The 21866-nt window shown below is 46.3% G+C and overlaps 1 protein-coding gene across 3 annotated transcripts; it reads left to right on the forward strand.

Annotated features, from left to right (window-relative positions):
• The first annotated feature begins 196 nt into the window (after positions 1-196).
• CARD19 (caspase recruitment domain family member 19) lies at positions 197-18497 on the forward strand. 3 transcript variants are annotated; one of them, XM_082060021.1, is made up of 6 exons: positions 197-350; positions 9050-9192; positions 11001-11154; positions 14533-14592; positions 16054-16125; positions 17955-18497. In XM_082060021.1, the coding sequence occupies exons 1-6, from the start codon at positions 335-337 to the stop codon at positions 18065-18067; spliced, it is 558 nt and encodes a 185-aa protein (XP_081916147.1). In that variant the 5' UTR covers positions 197-334; the 3' UTR covers positions 18068-18497. The 3 variants fall into 3 exon arrangements, with proteins under 3 accessions (XP_081916147.1, XP_081916149.1, XP_081916148.1); XM_082060022.1 differs by lacking the exon at positions 197-350 and adding an exon at positions 3782-3901; XM_082060023.1 differs by lacking the exon at positions 14533-14592.
• Positions 18498-21866: the final 3369 nt, after the last annotated feature.

Consider the following 21866-nt stretch of genomic DNA (forward strand, 5'->3'; position numbering starts at 1 on the left):
ATTATACCAATAATAATGCTGTGACTATATAAATAAGACTGGGAAATCACCCATTCTACATGCAAAGCAATCCTAGAAACTATCGGCACCAAAAACAAACAAAAAAAATATCCCATAACTTTAAGTAAACGAACGTTTTGTTTTGCAGCGCTGGTGACACATCCCTTAGGACGAAGAGCTGGCGCTGGCTGGCAGGAGCAGCGGCGGTGGCACCGCGCCCACGCCACCCGTCCCACCGCGGGGCTGTGGCTTCACCTCGGCAGTGACCTCTGCTCGCCCGAGCACGGCACCGGCCACCGCCCGCGGCACCGCACCGACCCCGACCCCATGGACGATGCTCTACAAGACGTGTAAGTGCCTGTTTGTCAATCTGTACCGGGCAAAATGAGCGGTCGGAACAGTCCGAATCTGCAGGAATGCAAGTGAGGAGCCAGGAGGGGCAGCGGCTCTGACGGGAGTGGCCACCCGGTCGCTGCCACCCTATTTTTTTCCCTTCTTAGAGTCTGTTTTTATAAATTAGTAGCTAAAGCTTGCTGAAGGGGGTTTAGTGTGTAATCTGAGCCTTTAAGAAATATTTCATTGTGTTTCCTTAAACACAAAGAAAGACTTTGTTAAAGGAACTGCCTGCACTATCTGGATTTAATTTGTTCCTGAAGACATCCAGTCCTCTTCAGCTGTGGGAAAATAAGAAACCATATTGTGATTTAACAATTAACAGATAAAACAAGAAAACACTACATGCTGATGCTGCCAGGACAAGGGTAATATTTAGTAGATCGAATAATTCACTCAAATAAACAAATCAGTCGGTTTAGCTGGGGGGAACAGCTTTTGAGCCAGGAAATACATCTGCTGTCATTTAGACACCGGAAAATAAAACATTGTTGGGCAGGTCACTCAGCTTAGCCACTAAATTAAGAGACAGAAATCTAAAATGAATCACAGCGTTGGGTCACTGCGTCACGCTGGCCATCAGCAGGACGCGAGGGCTCGCAAAATCAGCGTTAATCGCCTCAAAACATTTGTGCGGGTTTTGTAGCTCCCTTTGTGTACGTCTCATCACTGTTACCCGTACCGAGAGTGTCCTCCTTCTCCCACCGTGCTATCTGAATGTCACAGATCGTACCGTGGGGGGGATTCGGTGGCCCAGCTCCTGCCAAGGACGTGTCTCCCCACAGACGTGTCCCCTGCATGTGACGGGTGTCCCTTGCACATGATGGGTGTCCCCTCCGCTGCCACAGCCTGCTGGGGACCTGCCCTTCCACGGCAAGCGTGACAGCCACGCGGCTGCGGGAGTCGTGCGTGCCAGGGGCATGACGGGGAGATATATTTAACCCTTATCATTATCTGAGTCTATAGGACAAAAATATCGCAGGCCATGTGGCACTGCGCACCCCAGCACTCGCGGATGGTTGAGTTTCACTTCTATTTCCCTCACAGTGCTTGGAAACACTGCCTGCTACGAAATATTTAAGATTTATATTAGAGATTTCAGTCTGTGTCACATTAGGACAACCAGGTTTTTTGGTTTTGTGGTTTAGATTCTGGTAGCAATTCACAGGAAAGTTTCTAGCGAAGCACAAAATGCAGTGAATTAGCAATGGTGTAAAATGGTCATAAAAACATACCGTACTACCTCACACTTCCTCAGCACGCCACACTACCACTGCTTCTTAGCACTAGGCAACACGTCTTCCTGTAACATTTGATATACACATGAAATGGTCTTTAAAATGTATGATGAAAGCTGTTCTAAAATGACAATTTCCTTTCCGCACAGTACCTGTTTCTGTTACTAAAATACATTACCAAAAGTCACTCTGATACCGGCATGATCAATGTCTCCATGCGCAATAATAGTAATTTTAAAATCTATTTTCATGCTGTCCAGGAGATCTGGATTCTTGGGGGTAAATTGAGTAAACCTAAGATGCTTATACTCTATTAATCTTCCCAAGGACACACACTATAAACATCACAGCACTTGGTAATACTAAAAATATTTCAGTGAGGTTTTTTTTCTCATGTTCTTACACTTTGTAGAGATAACAAAGCTGCTTTCATTGGTAGGATGGAGGTACAGACAACATTTTCAAGAGCAAACATGGGGGTGTATGTATCTAGAGGTGCCTGCTGGTGTGGGTTGGCGCAGGTCTGGCGATGGGCTCCTCGGCGCCGGCCCCGCGCGCAGGGCTGCGGCGTGGGGGGATGCTGCGGCGTGGGGGGATGCTGCGGCGTGGGGGGATGCTGCGGCGTGGGGGGATGCTGCGGCGTGGGGGGACGCTGCGGCGTGGGGGGACGCTGCGGCGTGGGGGGACGCTGCGGCGTGGGGGGACGCTGCGGCGTGGGGGGATGCTGCGGCGTGGGGGGATGCTGCGCTCCTCCGAGAGCTGTGCCACGCTAGAAACTGACCACCAAGGTGAGATGTCAGGGAAATAAATGGTGCTGAAGAAAGCCGCAGGACTGTGGCTGGCCCTGCCGGCCGGAATGCTGCCGCAGAACATGCTGGAAAGGCCCAGAGCCTGGGGCTCTGCTGGGTATGACGCTTCCTCCAGGACACCACGACGTGGCAGCACTCGCAAACTTCCACCAAAATCTTTCATTTTTTTAAACTCCCAGCCTAGCTGGAGCTGCCTCTTATAAGAGGGTGTATGCAGCACATGTATCCAAGGGCAAAGCCAAGTCCTCACTACATCCTTTATTAATTTGGCAATTCCTGCCTACCCCGCAGGCTGCAGAAGTCGTGTTGGTCAGGACACAACCACGCATGTCAGCACCACAGCTTCCCCAGACGCTGCAGCACCCAGAGCAAGGGGCCGTAGGCTTTATTATCTCTGTGTCACCAGTCCCGGTGCACTGGTGCGGCTTTTCCACGCACAGCACAGAAGCAAAGCAGTGCAAAGCTTTTGGGATCTTGTGGGCCAGTGGTCACCCAGGCAATGGTTGTGTTCCTTGGCTAAGGGTGAGTCTTGGTGCTCCAAGACTTGCTGCTTAATGTTTTTAAGAAGAGGTGTCTGTGTGGGGGCAGTTGTGTGGTTGAAGCATTTTATGTACCAGTCCACAGGCAGCTTTGCTTACTGAGATTTTAATACCTCCAGAAGATTTCAGTCCCTCTTTAATATAAATGTTTTTGTTCCGGTTTCAACATGAGTCATAATTACAAATCACCCTGTGTCTTTGCCATACTAGAAATCCACCTTTTCCAACATATTATAAAAATATTAGATTTTGCTGAAAAAAAGGAAAAACTGGAGTAATAAATAATGTATCGCTTTATCACAATTTGCAAAGCTACGGTTCAGACTCACTCCTCTGCAGCATTAATACCTAGGAAGGCATCTTGTGCTCCATACCACACTGGATAATCAAATGCTGATTAAATTTTCTGCTAACAGGGGTTTCTAAAACGCACAGGTTTCCTTGCACTTCTGCTTTCATGAAGTTCGTCTGTCCCAAATAATTAGATTCTTCACTGCAGCTTTTCTTGGACTGAGAGCTGTCCCTGCTCCTGGCGCTTGAGTAACTGTCAAATTCGCCTCACACGCCGTAGCTGCACTTAAACAAACGTGTGCAGCGCAGCACAAATTCCATACGGATATTATGCAAATTTAGACATGGTGTTTGAACAGTTAAATTACTTGTGGAAGAGAAAATCGCGGCGTTACTAATTATGCGATTAACTGTTTCCGAGCTGCCAGCTGCACGTTGCCAGCTCCGCGCTGCCCCGGCGCCGGGACCCGCACGGAGCGGGGCGGGAGCAGCCCCGGCCCCGCCGCTTCCCTGCCCGCCCCCGCCGGCACCTCCTCCGGGCCCCGGAGGCGCCGCCCCGGCCCGGCCCCGCCGCCAGCCCCGGCAGGAAGGGCCGCAGCCCGGCCGGGCAGCGCCGCGGCCGCCATGGCCGGTGAGTGCGGGCGGGGAGAGCCCGGGGGGCGCGGGCGGGCGGCGCCGCTCGCCCCGTGTCGGTGCCCGCGGCCGCTGGGGTGCCGCCGTGCGTTCCGCGGGGCAAGTGTTTTGGTGCCTTCAGCGCACTCCCGCCGCGCGGGGGTTCCGGGACGGGTGACGCCCGCGGGCGCAGCGCGGGGCCCGGGAGCGGCCGCCGCCCGGTCGGGCCGGCTCTGGCAGCGTGGTTCCGCGGCGGGGCCGGGCGGCCTGGGCTCGGGCACGGCGGCCGCTGTCAGCGGGCGGGGGAGCCGGAGCCGGTGCTGCTGCGTGTCCGAGCCGGGCCTGTGCGCTGCCCCCGCACCGGGTGTCACTGCGGGGACGGCGGCCGCCCGGCCCGGGTCCTGCACTCGGGAACGTTCCGCCCGCCGTCCACACCACCTCCCGGTTCTTGACGGGCCCGTTGTGTCAGCCTTTGTACGGAGCTCGGGGAATGCGAACAGACTCGTGTCACACTCGAGCATCAAGAGCTTTTTACTGTTTTGCTCACCGTTTTATTATTTCTGCGATTTTTGAAAACATATTTCAGATAAAGATGAGTTACTGAGCTTGCTGCCAAAGGCTCTTACTTGCGGTGACCAACTGGCCCATGGCTCTGGTGCGGTGGCTTCCAGCCCCGCATGGCCCGAGCCAGCCCGGAGGAGCAGAGCGGTTGCTCTTCGCCGGATGCATTCAGTGACCACTGCAATCTGATCATCTCAGACTGTTTCCCTTGCAGCCAGATTCCTTCTTAAATCTTGTTCTTGGGGCCTTGAAAGGGAAAAGCCAAAAGCAAAATTAGCGTCATGCTGACATTTTGTTGAGAGTTTTTCAGCACTTTCCCGAGATGATTCAACAGGACATTTGCATGGTCACGTACAAATGGCAGGTCACCTGCCTCCAGGTTTTGGTTGTCAGCTTGCAGTTATAAAGTTTATGAAAATCGTCCAGGAGTTTTACAGGGAGTTGCAACTCGTGTTCGCATGGCACAGCAGATACCATTGAGGTTTCTGGAAAGGATTTTTTATGAGTGATGGGTGTTGTTATGGAGAATGTCAGATGTGTTGGGTTTGTGTCTTTTGTATTTAAATTTATCTGCTTGAAATGATGCTGTTTGCTTTGTAAATTGAAGGAGGCTTTTAAGGGGAAAACAAACAAAGGATGAAGCCATACACATACAGTGGTGTCAGAGACGGTATCAAGAGTCCTTATGTAAATATTGGTGGAGTTATTAACTGGAAAGATCTGCCCACCTGACTGAAGGTGGTTGGCAGCATTTGTGCTCCTGGGGCCCAAGTGTAGATGACAACAGTGACATGTCAGTGTAGCAAGGAGGGGCTGATCCCAGCCCTGGCCATTTGAAATGCAACTGGATTTATTAACTTACTGTGAGGTAGCAACTGCTGTCACTAATTTTATGTATTGTCTGTTTGAGGAGCTACTGGCTACATAACCAGTAGTCTCTTGCGTTTTTTCTGATATGTCTTAATTATACGTGTATTTCCTTTCCTTCCGGGCGTGCGGTCAGGTGCAGGCTGTGCATGTTAGTGTGCCGTGCATCTGCTGGATCCAAGAGGCTTTTTGTGCCTCGGGTAAGAGAAAAAGAAGCTGTTGTGTATGATGTGTCGTGGGCTTATAGTAATTATAAGCCAATAACATAAAATTATGAGTCATGTCTTCTTCTCAGCTGTCAAAGGCAGTTCCCGGGTTTCCTGCCTGTCTCTTTGAAAAATTTACATTTCCTCTGAGTAAGGAAAATACCAGCCTTTTTAAGCAATACCAGTGCCTGTGCTGTAAACTGTCAATAATTGACCTGGTCTCCCGATTTTGCTGCTCTGAACTTTCTAGGCAAGTACTGGCTGGTGGCATGACAGTCCTTGTAAAGCTGGGCTGACTCCTGCTTAAAAACAACCTCTTCTTAGCATAAAGATTTTATGTTTTCCTTGCAATAACTGTTGTCTCTTTGAGGCAATGAGATAAAAGGTGGATATGCAAAATATCCCAAAGAACCACTCCCTGAATTCTTAAGACTTGCCAGCACATCAGTAGCCTTGCTGCAGTTGTGCAGTTGCCTGGTTTGGGGGTTTCTGATTTTTTAAATGTAAACAGTGGGCGTGTTCAATATTAAAAGCTGCTGCTTATGAACAGTGACTATAAAACTGAAAAGCACGGTCATGTTTGTGCACCCATAGCTGGTAGTGCATGGGCACAAGTCCGTACCGTGACAAAGCTCCTGGGGCACACTGGGCTCAGGAGCATCGTGTGGTGGCTCCAAGCACACACGTGTGCTTTCTAGAAACCCTTCTTGCTCCAGAGCAGGATGCCACATTCCAGTCACTAGGATTGGTGGAGCTTTTTTTGTTTGTTGTCTTTAAATTTAGTAGCTGTGGTGCAATTCTGCACTGGTGGGCAGTGTCGGTGGGAGGTTTCACTTCTCTGGTCTACCAGAAGCCTGTAGGCAGTTCTTTGTGAGGTTTGGGCAGAGATTGCTCAGAATGAGAGGAGAGACAAAAGATTTTGAAAGGGAGAGGTGAGATGTTAGAAGAGTGAGATACTTCTGCTCTGCTTTTATTGAACTACCTTGATAACCATTCTTTAGGAAATTTTAAACCTTGCACCCCATCCTAAATACTGAACTGAAGTAATCTGGAGGAGGTGAAGGTGCAGGCAGGTGAAATGTCTCTTTGGGAATTGGGGGAAGCAGACTGGTCCATGGGTGCTTCCTAAAAATGGAGCATCCCATAGGATGGGAGACGCGTTTTGCGGATGCCTGAGCCAGGCATAAGACCTGTCTTTGGCAGGCACGGTTTAGCAGTAGCCAGCGAGGCCAAGAGTATCATCTGATTCTCCAGCCACTTGGCTTAAATGGGAAGAAAACGGAGCCACCCCTGAATTCTCGGGCTTATGTCTGTGACACCACCATGCAGGTTTCAGATGGCAGCAAAACGGCCTTGGTAAGACTGGTGGTGGTTTAACAAGCGTGTAAATGAAAGATGCCGCAAGGACATGGAGTGGTCCTGATTGCTCAGAAAATGATCTTAAATGTGGTCTTTGGTTGGTCACAGTTAACTTCAGAGGCGTAGTTGCTGCTAATAGACTTCTTCATGCTGCCTGTGCAGGGATCAGTAATGACAAGGTAATAACAAAGCAGCAACAGAGCAAAAAACAGGGAAGGAGAAGACACTTCGGGCCTGCTTTTATTATACTTTATATACTCATTGTGCTGGATCCTTGTCATGATTTCAGCACTTGCTGTGGTTCGTTCTTTGAATGTCACAGTGCTATTTGAAGTTTAATTGCTCAGCTAGCTGTAAGACCCTGGTTTAATGCATGTTGTTTGTAAGTTTGCAGAAGGTACAGAGTTGTTGGTGACACTACAAATCACGTAGCTGAGGCAGAAGAGGAGGGAGCTACACTGTGGCACTTCATTCCCCAAAAAGTATTTGCATGAACAGACACAACTTCACAGGCTTCTGGTCCTCGCCTCAGCCTTTTGAGCCTGCCAAGGAGTTGAAGAGGAGAAGTTTGATCTCAGATGTGAATCAGATAATGTGGAACTTCTTGGAACAAAAGGAAATTGCACAGCACATATGTCAGGACAGCGTGTTTCTGACAGGACGCTGAAAGGCTGCCATTAGAGTGAGCGGTGGAAAAGCAAAGCATTAGAAACATGTGGGAATAATACGGTGTTTGTATAAAAAGTAAGCATGTAGCCGAATTCCGGTAGTCTTGTCTGAATAGGAGTGACACTGGAGAAGTTATTAGTGCGTGATGGTCACACTGGGAGCTTTTCCTGAGCCCTTCCCTGTAAATATTTGTAGTGCCACAGATACAGAAGGACGTGGTATAGAAAGGGCAAGGGCTGTGCTTGGGTGAGGTGCATCGAGCCAAAGTTTTCTGGCTCTTTTCCGTCACTCTTTTGTTTATCTTCTCTAAATTGCAGGGCACAAAGGGCTGATGCTTTTGTATTTCCTGGTAGCCAAAATACCATAAAACCTATGCATTTGCTTTAAATGGGGGTGGCGATGTTTTGGTTTTGTTTTCTGTGCTGCTTGGTTATAAAGGGCTGTACTGACATTTTGATGCTTATTTCAGACACGGTCATAGACATTCTCTTCCTAAATCTGATAAGGGCACAGTAACCCGTTAAATAGACCTGTGCCTGTATCTCAATCTAGGGGCTGCACACAGGCAGTTGTAACCAGGGCTATGCTCCTGCAAAATCCAGTGTTGCCAAACTGGAAATGGTGCCTAAAACAACAACAAGTCTGGATTTATGTATTTGCAGAGGTTTGGGTCAATAGAAAGTTATGTTTTATTTGTATGGCTGTTTGAATGTACTCCGATGGTAAAAATGTGCTGCTTTTTGAGTGCCCATTGCTCCCGCGTGAACTGCAGGTCGAAGTGCTTCCCGAAAAACGTGGTGGCTCTTTGGCAGAGGTGCCGTTCCTGATGTTCCAGTTCTGTTTCAATCTGGGCAGTTCCTGCTGGGCAAGCTGCTGATCTCCCGTTAGACAAGAGGCACCATGAGCTCTGGGAGTGATTTGGGGTGAAATGTCTGCAGCTGGGTCAGCCTGGCCTGGCTGTGCTGTGGTCCTTGGGTGCTGGGCGGCAAAGACCAGCCCTGTGCTATGTACCCGTATCAGTAATGTACAAAATTTGAAGCCAAATTTATGTCCTTTTACTGTTCTACATCAGGGAGAACCTCTCTCTATGAAGTATGTTTTTACATTAAAAAATTATGAAATGCATTAGTTTTAAACTCCATCATCTGTTGTCATAACTGATAGAAAATTTATCTTCTGCGATTTACCAACTATAGGACTGTATTTGATTAAATATCCATCAATGCTTGACATCTAAGTAACTTAGAACCCTCACCCTTTGGCAAGTGAGAGAGGCAGCACGATTGCCCAGCCAGGAGTTCAGATGTGTATGATTTTAAGTGGACGGGTCTTTGGAAGCACGTGGCTGTGTTGTGTTTCCCTCATAGATAGTTCAGCTTTCTAAAATCACATGATGGTGGTAATTTTATTTTAGCTTTTTAACCACTGTTAGGAAGATGAAATTGATAGAATTTAAAGATGGCTTGCTAATTAACCGCTGTGGTTTGTTCTTTTTTTATCTCTAGATCAGTCATATTGTCATCGGCTGCAACACGACATGTATTTTCTTACAAGCAATAGCCGACTGAACGAGCAAGTGGTTGATAAAATTATTCTTCAGCTTAACAGAGTCTACCCCCAAATTCTTACCAACGCAGAAGCAGAAAAGGTAATCTGATGAATTTTACCGTATCTCTGAATGTTGCATTGTTTTCGTGGGTGTTTTGCTCGGCTGCCCTGTGCAGCCAGTCCTCCTCACCTCTGACTTGCTGACCGGTTGTCTCTGGGATCTCGTATCAGAGGAGGAGTCACAGGGCTGGCACGTTCCCCGTGCCAGGTGGCTCTGAGAGGACGGTGCGTGCAGAACCGCGCGCTCTCAGGGCCGCTCCGGGGGCTCCGTTGCACCCGCCGGGTCACCACGTGCCCTGCGTGCCCGCCTGGCGTGTCAGATGGTCCGTGCTGCATCCAGCTGTGTCCGCAAAATCATTAATGAATTTCAGTGGCTGATTAATGTGATTAATAACTCTGAGTATTGGTAGAAAGGGTATTAATCCCACCTGTAAGCGTGGGAGCTGTGGGAAGTGGATGGGGTTAGTAACGTCTTCTGTATAGAGAAGGGCTGCCCTTCCTGACATGAAGCTTTCAGAAATAGGTAGCTGGTTTTAGGGAGGAAGATTATTTGAACTTGTATGGACTGTAAGTTAAAGTCAGTTAAAAGCTTTCCAGATACTACTTAAAACAGTCCGTAGTTGCCCTCTGCTTACTTCATTGGCTGCACAAGGCTGCGGATTTTGGCATGTAAATATCTTAACATTAGAGAAAATGGGTGTAATTCTGTCAAACTCCAGGGAACAAATAGCGTTTTGGTGGTGTAGAGCAGTGCTGGATCATCAACTGAGCCAGTCTAGCCACTCAGTTATGATAGTAGTGTGACATGCACAATTAAAGATCATCTAATTCCCTCAAGAGCTTAAAAATAAATGCATAAAGAATCTGTGAAACTTAATTTGTGACTTCTGCACTCAGCAGACAGAAATTAACTGCTTTCTCATAGGTCCAGGCAAGTTTCTGCCAACTCTATTGAGTGTTTAGGAAGCTTAACAATCTCAGCTATATCTGGTAGACCTTGTGGGAATTTTGTCAGAATAAAGAGTGTGGTATAAGGTGTGTTGCATTCCTGTCCCCCTAGAGCAGGAATTGATCTTAACCAAAAGTGTACTACAAATGTTACCTGCGGTACTGGTCTGAAATAAAATGCTTTGCTGAGAATGGCTTTGGACGTTTTCCAAATGGGCTGAAATGGGTGTGATGTGTGTAAGGCCAGGTACGCGTTTTCATTGTCTTTGTAAGGTCTCCTCATATTCATCACACTTGGCAGTACAGAAAAAAAAGTGCTTTCTTCTGCAACTGCTTGCCATATTGCCTGAGTAATGAATTTGTGTGTGTTGTGCTGGGTACGCAGCGGTTAATAGTGCTGGAAACAATGACACATGTAATCTTGGGATGATGAACACTCCAATATTGGGACTAATATAAGCAGTATAAAGTACCTTTTTGGGTGATTGTTACTAGGCAACGAAGGGAAAACTTGAAAACATAAAACTTAATTATAAGATTTGTTGATATTTTCTATCATTAGCTGTCAGAATCAAATTGTAGAATAGCAAACACCATGTTAGTTTGAATGCAGGGAAAACATCAAACACAGAGTAGCTGTAACTTTGTCAGGACAGGAAAAACTGAGGAAGGCAGAGGCAATGTTCTCCCCATCGAGCAGCGCTGAGCAGGTGGAGCTCAGCGTCTTGAAGATTGCTGTGCAATGCATGTCTTTCTTGGGTTCCCCTTACTTTTTTGACCAATTATTTTAGCAAAAATACAACAAGCTCTTTATCTTTGCTCCGTGGCATATTGTAAAGTGATGTAAAATTGATCTCCGCTGTTGTAATCTCCCTTCTGATGAGTGCTTTTCTCTAACAGTTCAGGAATCCAAAGGCATCGCTCCATACCAGACTTGCAGATCTGCTAAAGCACCTTCAAAAGAAAGGAGACAGACACTGTCAAGAGTTTTACAGAGCTCTACAGATCAATGCCGAACAGCTCTATAATGACCTGCCGAGCAGGAAAATCTTGAGTAAGTTGATTTGTAAGTTGAGTTGTGGATTTCCTCATCAGTGTATCACAGCACCTCTTTCAGATGAGGTCTAGGTTGTTGAAATAACCTGTTTAGGTTATTGCAGTGATTTTGGGGGTATACATGAATACCTTCTCACTGGAATTCCAAAAGCTGTAAGGGGATTTGGCTGCGTAGTTCTTGTTGACTGGTGTAGGTAGTCCAAAACTCTTTGGTTGTTTGGAAATATGAGATATGTCTTTAAAACAGTTTAAGTGTAACATGTAAGACAGCAGTATAACTCATCTGAAGTACAATTTCTCTTTTAGTAACCATTTCTTATTAATTCTGACTCGTAGCACGTAAGAACATTACAAAACTCAGATTTGTGTAAGCTCAAAACTCCAGTGAACCAGAAGCTTGGCTTTCCCTCAATCCATAAGTCTCCTAGTTGCGTCTAGTTTAACGTAAAGCAAACATTCATAGGCCCTTGCAATTACAAACTTTGATGTTAATCACTTAAGACTTGTTTTGTGCAGTGGGCAGGCCTGACTGATGTCTGTAAAGCTGCCCCCAAACATCAATGTATGTACTTCAGAAGGACTGAGGCTCAAACAGATTTGATTCTACACTGCGAAGGAGCTCATTTCTTTAAGGAAAAGTATCAAGCCTGACTTGCCAACCTGGGATAACACTTGCTGTGCGTTGGTGTTTGTGGTTCTTTGGGTTTTTGGTGGGTAACAAACTGGAGAAAAGAACGATGTGCCAAGTGGATGGGAAATACGTTCAGGCATCCGCATACTGAAATGACTTGAGGAGCTTGAGGGAAAGCTCCCACGTTTAAGTTAATGAAGCTGCAAAGGAACTGTAGTTTAAGAAATCCTTACAGAGTCTCTAACAGCACTAATGTGTCACTGGTCAATTGATTTCTAGTTGTAAGAAACTCCACAATTAGGTGCTGGGGGAAATTTTAGACATGTGAGTCAAAGTCCAGTGAGATTCAAACCAAAGTCCATAGGTTTAAGAAAACCAAAAACACAAAAAAAACCCCACAACACCAAACTATTCGACCAATTGTACATCTGGACTGAAAACGGCTTGTAAAATGGTAATTACCTTTGAAGGTACTGCATTGTCTAGATTTGTTTTGCCTTTCATTTTGAAGGAAGAGCTTTGTACCTACCCAGCACGAATAGGTGCCAGTGGCAAACTGCAGCGTTTCCCTGCCTGCCCTGGGGGCTGCAGAGGTACCACAGGTCCCCATAGCCCCTCGAACTGGGAATCGGGGCCCATCCCTGCCTCCAAATCTCCGATGAGTGTGAATCCCCAGGGATTCAGCCTCGCAGCAGCTTTAAGGGAGGGCTTTTGATCTGACATTCACCTTGCAGAAGTCATGGGGCTCTTCAATCAGTCTTGGATCAATCATTTTCACTCAGGTAGAGCTCAAAGCAACAGATTTTTCTGCTGGGCTGACTGGAAGGCAGCAGACAGCCTTTATTAATTAAGAACAACTAAAGAAGTCTTAGTGTAGTCACTAAGAATAAAATTTCAAGAGTGTATTGATGGTCTAAGAGTTCGACCTCTGTTAATGTTCAATAACACCTTCTACAAGCCATTTCTGAACAAGTGTCTTTAGTACGCAAGTCCTTACACCTGGTTTACACTTTGGAGAGTTTTACTCGGTAGCCACAGGAGCGGGCAGGTTAGGGCCATGTGTAACCAGCACGTGTGCTAGAAATGCTTCACAGGAAAAACAGAGCTGTTTGTGGTGCCCCAAAACTGCTTTGCTGCTGTTACACGAAGAGACTCCAGTAACTATCATGAATCATTAAATTCTCTGTATCGTGGTACACTCTCTTATGTTACCGTCTTCAGTACGATAATGTAAGTAACCGAATTAAAATACTACTACATGGTGAGATTCTGCAGTTTCCTTATATTGACCTGAGAAGGAAATGATTGGATGATTCTGTTAATATGTTTGCTGCTTCATATGAGTTCTGTAACTAAAACAAATGTCTGCATCCTGGGTTGAATGGTCGATAAGCATCTGTGCAGCATTTTAAGCTAAAATCACAAACAATTTTATTCTTCAGCAAAAGCTCCCTTTTCAATATGAGCTGTTATTTCTCATTTAAGTGAACATTTTGTATATTAAAGGCATCATCCCTCTGGCCTCTAACACATACAATTTTTACGTTACTCGAATGTTACTCACAGCAGTGGTTGTTGAATTTGTCAAAATGAGCACAGAGCATTGACAGAATTGACACTAGAATTTGTAAATGTGAAAGTAAAAGTGCATTCCTATTATGGGGACTTTGTTCTAAGTGCAGATTAAACTGAAACACGCAGCATTGTGAACACCTGGAGAAATGATTGATGAGGACACTGATGAACTAGGACAGGGTTCTGTAGTAGAATATATGCAGCTGTACGTCTGAAACATATTTTTGACATAGGAAATACTTTCAAAGATTTCTGTTTAATTTTTAAAACAGCTTTAACATTTGCTCTAGAATAAAACCCCTTTGCCTCAAGTGTAATATTGCAATGAAACGCTGGGTAATGTCTGAGAGTTCCCACTAGAGGGGAGGTGCGGCACAGGCACGGGCAGCTGAGAGCTGCTCCGCATTGTCACGCAGGAGGGAGCTGAGACCAAACGGTCTCACATTGTGCATTAGAGGAAAGTCATTCCCGTGGCATTTCTGGTGCTGGCGGTGTTCTTGGTGTTGCCCGCACATTCTGCAGACAAGGGCATCTCCACATCTGCGTGGCAAAGGCGTCTCTGAAAGAGCTGCAGGTCCTTAAACTGCTTTATTGCTGGCAAGTACTGAACACCTTGGGGTCAACCTCCATTTCCATTTTTGCAGAAAAATAGAGGCAAAAATTATTTGCGCCGAATGTTAGCACATGGTACCTACAGGCTTTAAAAGAGGCTGAACATGTCTTTAGCTGAGAACCAGAATGGAGATAAATCATCTGTGCCAAGGGGTTTGTTCCAAGCGCTTCATCTGCCGGGTACATCAATGCCCAGGGATTTACTGAGGAGCAGAGGGCTGTTTGCAGATGAGCACGTCCATTCACACACAGTTTCTGTTCATGACAATGAAGGTTTCTGGTGTTATGGGAGGATCAGCTCCCGCTTTCCTCAGGTGGGAAGCGAGAGTAACGTTAGTGCCAGGTGCTCAACCATCCCAATCAAATCATTGTGTGCCTGCATCTTTTCATCACCGTAGATCCAGACTTAACTATAGCCATGATTTACCTTTGAAGAGCTTAATATTCTACGTCAAAATCGGGTATTTTTCTGAAATGTGTTATTTTGCTTGTGCTGATTATGTTTGTTTGTTTGCTTGAGCTGAGTACTAACTTTTTGTGTGTTGCTTTTATTTCTAGAAACCACAGATTCCACAGAGATAGACACTGACAAGGAGAAATATATGCTAAATGACAGGGGTAAATAAATGCATACGGTGTCGCTGGATGGAATGGCTTTTCAGATGCAATTTATTTTATCATGTAATTTGGATTTCATGTAACAAATAGTTTGTTTTATGATGTCTTTACTGTCACAAGTTAAGTGGAATTAATGGCGGCAAATGTACTTAGCTGCTGTTGAGGAAACCAGTGCCAGGAAATTCAAGAGACTCTAGAGTTTAATCAATATTTACAGTGGTATTTTTACTTACACTGTTATAGCTAAACTCTCCATTTCCTGTGGTTTCTTCAGTGCTTCAATAGTAAAGTCTTCAGCTGCTGCTGCTGTCATTTTACATAAGGCCATTAATAATTTTTTAAAATAACTTGAATTTTTTTTAAGCTTTCAATACAAATCATTTGAAAACAAAGAAAGGACGATGAACAACAGTGAAATTAAATCTCTTTTCCTCACGAAAACATGTAATTTTTTTCCTTCTTCCTCTGTTCAATGCCCGGATTAGAGGCAGATGTTTTATTCACTGAAAGATATTTTGGAAAGTAATTGAAGATCTGAAGAAACTGAAAAAAAAAAAAGCTGAGGAATTTTCAAAATTCATAACGAGCTATTTTATCATTTAAGTTTAATTCATACTTTATTTAGAAACTTGGATATAATAATGCGGGAATAAAATCACCTTCTAAGAACTTTGCCTTTTTGGCAATTTTCCCCTGAGACAAAACTGAAACGAGGGGCAGAAACATATATATATATATATAAAAATATATTTTTGCCTGTGTTGTCATTACTTGGAGTATTGAACCAAATGGCTGTTGAGATCTTTCACAGCGCTGTTGCTGACTGCAGCGGAACAGAACAGGGAGCACAGAGAAAGCCCGTGGAAATAAGAACATCAAATAACTTCTGTTCGTCCTGCTAATGAAGGAGCCGGCCTCAGCTCCGCTAATTCATTAGTGTGCAGTATATTTGTCCTTAAATTGACAGGTGCAGTTTAATTGTAGCTCTGCTCCTGGTGAAGTAGTAGATACAAACAGAATAATAGATAACAAAGCAGCAGCTATAAATCTTTATGTGACACGTGGGCTCTGTGCCTTGGCCCAGGGGTGTTTATGGAGTAAATGCTGCAGTGAGGTCCCAGTAGTCTGGTTAGTGTTTTGTCGTAGTGTTTGAAGGGGGTTTTGCACAAAGGTTTAGGGTAAGAAAATATCTAAGGAAGCTTTCACTTAAATTTAATAGGGTATAGCTGGATGAACAGAGGTGGACAGTGAATGGTGTCAAAGCAACTGTAGTAAAAATTAATTACAGTATAGTAAATGTGCTTCATAGTACATTAGCTACAGAATATACATAATTGTGAATGTTAGCTTCATTTGAATACACTTAATTATGCATATTAATAGCAATTGATGATTTATGAATGGAGCTAAACTTCCACTGCTCTCTTCTGTCTTAATGTGTTTCCTTTTCGTTTTCTTTAGGTCCAGTGTTTTTCCTCGCTTGTTTTAGCATCGCGGCAGGATTTGCGCTATTTTGGTACTGCTCTAACTCAGGTAATCCACTCTGGTGGTGTTTCTTTTGGTTGCCTTTAGCACGTGATGGGACAGCCATCTACTATGGCTTGTTTAATAGCATGGGTCAAGGTGTCATCATTCATTAATGAGCTCAGGATACAAACTGCAGTTCAGACATGCAGATATAAATAATGAATAGTGTGCCCACAGAGGATGCCACAAATAGGGGCTCTTTTTGTAGACAGGAATCATGTGAGCTGCTGTTGCTATAGCAATGGGTGTGATTCCCAGCAGGAACACAGACCCAAACCTTCTGGCCTCCACATCCCGTCCTTCCCAGATCAGAGTCCCTCAGTCCATGGAGTCAGGGCTTAAGGCTAAAAGGGAACCATTAGACCATTGAGATTAACCCGTGTGTTTCCTCAGCTGCCATCGCTTCCGTTCATCAGGTTCAGTCACCAGCATTTAATAGAAGCATTTTCAGAAATGGGGAAAAATTTAATGAAATATAACAAGGGAAAGTGCAGAATATTGCATCTGGGCAGGAACAACCCCAGGTTCCAGTATAATTAGGGGAACGACCTATTAGAGAGCAGCATAGGGGAAAGGGACCTGGGGGTCCTCGTATTCAACAGGATGACCATGAGCCAGCACTGGGCCCTTGTGGCCAGGAAGCCAATGGTACCTGGGGTGGGTTAGAAGGGGGTGGTCAGTAGGTCAGAGAGGTTCTCCTGCCCCTCTGCTCTGCCCTGGGGAGACCACACCTGGAATATTGTGTCCAGTTGTGGCCCCTCAGTTCCAGCAGGACAGGGAACTGCTGGAGAGAGTCCAGCGCAGCCACCAAGATGCTGGAGGGAGTGGAGCATCTCCCGTGTGAGGAAAGGCTGAGGGAGCTGGGGCTCTGGAGCTGGACAAGAGGAGACTGAGGGGGTACTCATTCATGGGGATCAATATGGAAAGGGGGAGTGTCAGGAGGATGGAGCCAGGCTCTTCTCGGTGACAACCAATGGTAAAGACAAGGGGCAGTGGGTTCAGACTGGAACACGAGAGGTTCCACTTAAATATGAGAAGAAACTTCTTCTCAGTAAGGGTATCAGAACACTGGATCAGGCTGCCCAGGGGGGTTGTGGAGTCTCCTTCTGTGCAGACATTCCAACCCGCCTGGACACCTTCCTGTGTAACCTCATCTGGGTGTTCCTGCTCCATGGGGGGATTGCACTGGATGAGCTTTCCAGGGCCCTTCCAACCCCTGACATTCTGGGATTCTGTGAAAAGCATTCAGGGCCTGACACCAAACAAACACAGAGTCCATCACTTCCCTTGACCCCAGTTAATTGTCCATAGTGTTAGAAGTGTGTGTTGTCATCTCAGTTTGAACTGTTTTCAGCTCCAGCCTGTCATTTTTGTTGAGCCTTTTGCTACCAGATCGCAGAGCCCCTTATTTCTGTGCCAGCTGATATTTTGTATTTTTCCCCTGTGGAGGTCCTTGTGCCTCAAGTCCTCTTTCCACCTTTATTTTTGCTCTACATTACCAACTAGAGCTCCCCAAGTCTTTTGTTCAAGGCTCTTTTTTTTCCCGTTTTTGATACTCTCTCCTGTACCTGTGCTTTGTCTCAGCGCCCCACATGTAACAGGGCTACCAGACCTGGCTGTCCCAGCTTGCACCACCCGCTGCCCTGCCATGGTGTACATCTGCCCCTTTACCTAACTCATAACCTCCTCTTTGTGTGTCTGAACCTGCAGGGATGAATCCTAAGAGATACACGCTTCTCATGTCTTGCCAGTTGATGTATACAATATACTATGCTAGAATGACATTTAACTGTGCTCATTCTCTCTTTTTCCTCCCATCTTCATTTCTGTTTCAGATACAAAGGTCGTAGGAAGAGCCAGGAGAATCTTGGGCTTTTCTCCTCTTATCATAGGAAGACACGTTAGAAACATTTGTATGTTGTATTTGGAAGACATATCAAGAAATTAAGGAAAAGCTGCCTCTTCGCTTGTCTGTACAGTATACCTGCCAAGGGAAGACAACGGTGCATGAATATTAATGTACTATACTCTCATACCAAAGATTTTTATTAACTAGCTTAATCAACAATTGCGTTGCCTCAAGATGTATTCAGAATTTTGGCTTTACGTGTCCTTCCTTATTGGAACGGACCATTTATTTTTGTAAATGCTTATTTTAAAATATTTATCATTTGGATAAAAAAATATTTTTAATACAGACTTTAAAAGAAAATCCTAAGTGATCATGGGTCTTAAGCCAGGCTTGCATATGTGTTTTATACTGGAATGAAGGATCACGACTTTAAAGAATGCTAGCCTGTATTTTGTGATAATGTAAGAAAAGCACTTAAAAAGCCACATGCACTCAAAGCCTTACTAAGAAATGGATCTCCATCTCAGGATTGTCTGTTTTGTCTGTATCCTTTATGCTTTTGCTGCCTGAGCTCAGGTGGGCCCTGGCACCTGCGAGGTTCATCAGTGCTGGTACAACCCATGTTGTGTCACCCTCCTGTTGGTTCGTGTTGGCGCTCGGGTCAGTTTGGTGCAGGGCCCAGCCCCGGGAAAATTTGTCAGATTTATTTAGCTTTTCCAATGCATGTTTTGCAGTCTGTATATGTAAGAAGCTGAAGTAATCCAAGATATTTTATAGTGACTTAAGTGCCACGACATGGGGCTCTTTATGGCCAAAAATAAGTAACTTACTTGAAGGTTTTTCATAATGTCATTTGATGACGTTATGTTTTCCTTCTGTAAGTTGAAACCTGAAAAACTTGGAGAAACCATTGAAAGGCTAAAATCCTTGGGAGAGATGCAGGGAGTCAGGGCTGCAAGTGGAGCAGCTTGGGTTTTGTAGCTTCAGGAACGTGACTGTGCTCCTGCTCCCCGTCCCGAGGGACGGGCGGGAGTTCTGACCACCCGTGAGAAACCATGTTGTCAGTGGATGGTTCTCCAATTATAATACCTGCTCAGGGGTGTAAGGAGCTTGGGGACACCATGTCCCTGCGCTTGGTGAGAAAGGGGCTTCGGGGCTCTTAATTCACTCAGATTTCCAGATTAGATCAACTGTCGCCTGAATGGAAGTTGTGCCTTCATCACACCACATGCTAGAGGATCCCATGCAAAATTTTAAGGCATTTGGAGTCAGACTGAAAATTGTCTTCCAGCTTTAAACTTTGCTCATGCTATAAAAATGTCATCATCTTCTCCAAAGCAAATCATCTTGGAATAACTGTATTTCCTTCCAGGACAACACTTGCCTGATACAGTAGCAAGCACATGGTCCAGAGGAGGAACTGGGTGCAGGGCCAAATTTTCAAATAAAAGACCCAAAGAGGATTTGCAGGAAATGTCTTAAGAGATGTAAAAGGGCTGGAGGACCCTGGTTTTACTCTTCTGATAAAACGTTTTTCCCTGTGGCATTGGAGCGTGGTGGGGACGCGAGCCCACCCCATGAGAGGTGGCCGCACTCTTCGTTAGGTCACAGCTCGTTGTCTCCGTGGGCATCGCTGGTGTTGGTGCAGCTCGTCTGGAACGGTAGAATGAATCAGAGAATGTCCTGGGTTGGAAGGAACCCACAAGGATCGAGTCCAGCTCCTGTCCCTGCATATGGCAACCCCACAGTTCACACCGTGTGTCTGAAGGTTTTTGTCCAGTCGCTTCTTCAACACTGTCACAACTGGGGCTGTGACACCTCCTGGGAACACCAGGGTGAGCTGGGCCGGGCTCAGGGTGACGCTGTTGGCTGAAGGGTTTGTTCTGCCGGGCAGCCGGGCTCTGATTTCAGGAGTTCCCCTGCGGATGGTGCCTCCAGCAGCCGCATTCCCGCTGACTCAGCAGTTTGAGCAGCGCCCGTAGCCCTGCAGCGCCCGTGGGGTTTGCTGTGCAGACAGACAGACAGACCCCGAGGTGAGCAGCGGGCCGGGGGTGTTACAAACACCAACAGCCCGATTGCAGCAGGGTGAAACCTGGAATGAGACAAGCGCCACGCGAACACAAGAACTCACAGCAGAGCAGTTTATTTTGGCTCTTTTTCCCCTGGCTCCACCCCACCAGCTCTTGCATCATGTTGATCTCAGCTCAGCTGGGCCTGGAACTGGGCAGAAAGCGGCGCTGGAGCCGAGCGTGATTCCTGCAGAGCTGAACAGGAATCTGCTGCTGTGCTGCCGTCCAGCTTGGGAAGTGCCTTAATTATGTATTCTGCTGTTGTCTGCCTTGTGTTTAAGGTGACAACAGGTTGGGGTTTTGTTTTTTACCTCCAGCAAACCACTTCTAATTTATAACATTTGAAATGAAATGTTCCTTTCCTCGCTACTGCTGAACTCCTCTAGCAGCCCCTTTTTAAGGGACTAGAAAAAAAAATACCACTAAAAGGGTTTTAAATCTTTACCTTGAAGCCAACTTTGAAGCCTCATTAGAGGAACAGTATTCCATTTTGCACAAAAATGTTACTCAAAGTAGTCGCAACAGTCGCATCCCATTTTAAAGCAGAAACAGAGGCCTTATCCCTGCAAAGCAGACTCTTTCTGTTTAGATTATGCACTGTGTTACCCCTTCGATAACAGGTTGCAAATTGTTGTGAGCGGTTACTGAAACCTATAGAAGTTATTGGTGCCTTATTTAATCCAAAGGTGAGATTCTGCTGCACTTACTGGTTCTGGGATCTCTTGCAGGGCCAGGAGCCCTCCAGGGTCAATTGCACCGCCCCGGAGCACCTGGCTGTGCATGGGACATGCTCCTCCAGCTCCTTACGCCCTTTCTCGAGCCTTGAGAACCATCTGCAATAGGAAGGTTTACTAAAGGCTGTGGCTGTGTTTCTTCCCTGTCTGAGATTGCTTGAGGTGAAGATGCTTCTCAGGGAAATACAAAACCATCCAGGATGAGCTGATCCCAGATTTAGGGCTGGGCCAAGGGAGGAAAAAGGGGGCTTTGTTTATCCTGGTGGTGTTAGTTAAAGGACCTGGCACATGGCAGACAGCAGATGAAGTGAGAATTCCACCTGTGGTTCTGGAGGAAGCCTGTGTGACCTCCATGAGTCAGGTTCTTCTAGGCAAGCAGTGTGATTTACTTGGAAATAAATCAAGTAGGGTCTTGGATGAGCCTGTCTGGCTGCAGAATTCCAGCTTCCCCATCAAGAATAGCTTGGCATTTGCTGCTGAAACTGTACCGGTATTGAGGAATGTGCTTTACGTGCAGGGAAGTTGTCTTGGCTGTGTAACGTTCAGCGAGCGGTTAAACATGCAGAGGATAGAGGCCGTTCTTGTGGACGCCGTGGTTGTCGTGCTGCAGACAGCAGATGTACAGGAGCTAATAGAATGGCTGTGTTTTCAGCATCCCCTCGCCTTGTGCAGATCTCATTGAAGAAGTAAAATGCTTGCAGCCCTGCGCCTTCAGCAGCATCATTCAATCTCCTTGAAGAAGTAAGATGCTTGCAGCCCTGCGCCTTCAGCAGCCTCGTGGGCTGCAGAGACGAGCAGCTGCTGTCCTGGACGTGGCCGGGGAGCAGGATGTGCCCGCGGGGACCGTCCCCTTCGCTCTGTGCCACCCACGCCGGAGTCCCCAGGGGATGGCGGGGAGCTCCACGCTCTTCTCCCTCCCCATACCCAGCCACTAATCATCTTCCTTCCCCGTTTTTTTCTTACGAGTGGGCTTTTTGATTTAAAGTAAAGCTGGGCTGCCTCTGATTGTCCTGGCGGTGACGTGGGGCTGCTGGCTCGAGGACAAGGGCTGTCTGGTGCGCTGACCCCGAGCAGAGCGCGGCCCCACCACCA

This window comes from Streptopelia decaocto (genome assembly GCF_964273445.1).
Source record: "Streptopelia decaocto genome assembly, chromosome: 8".
Classification (NCBI taxonomy): domain Eukaryota; kingdom Metazoa; phylum Chordata; class Aves; order Columbiformes; family Columbidae; genus Streptopelia; species Streptopelia decaocto.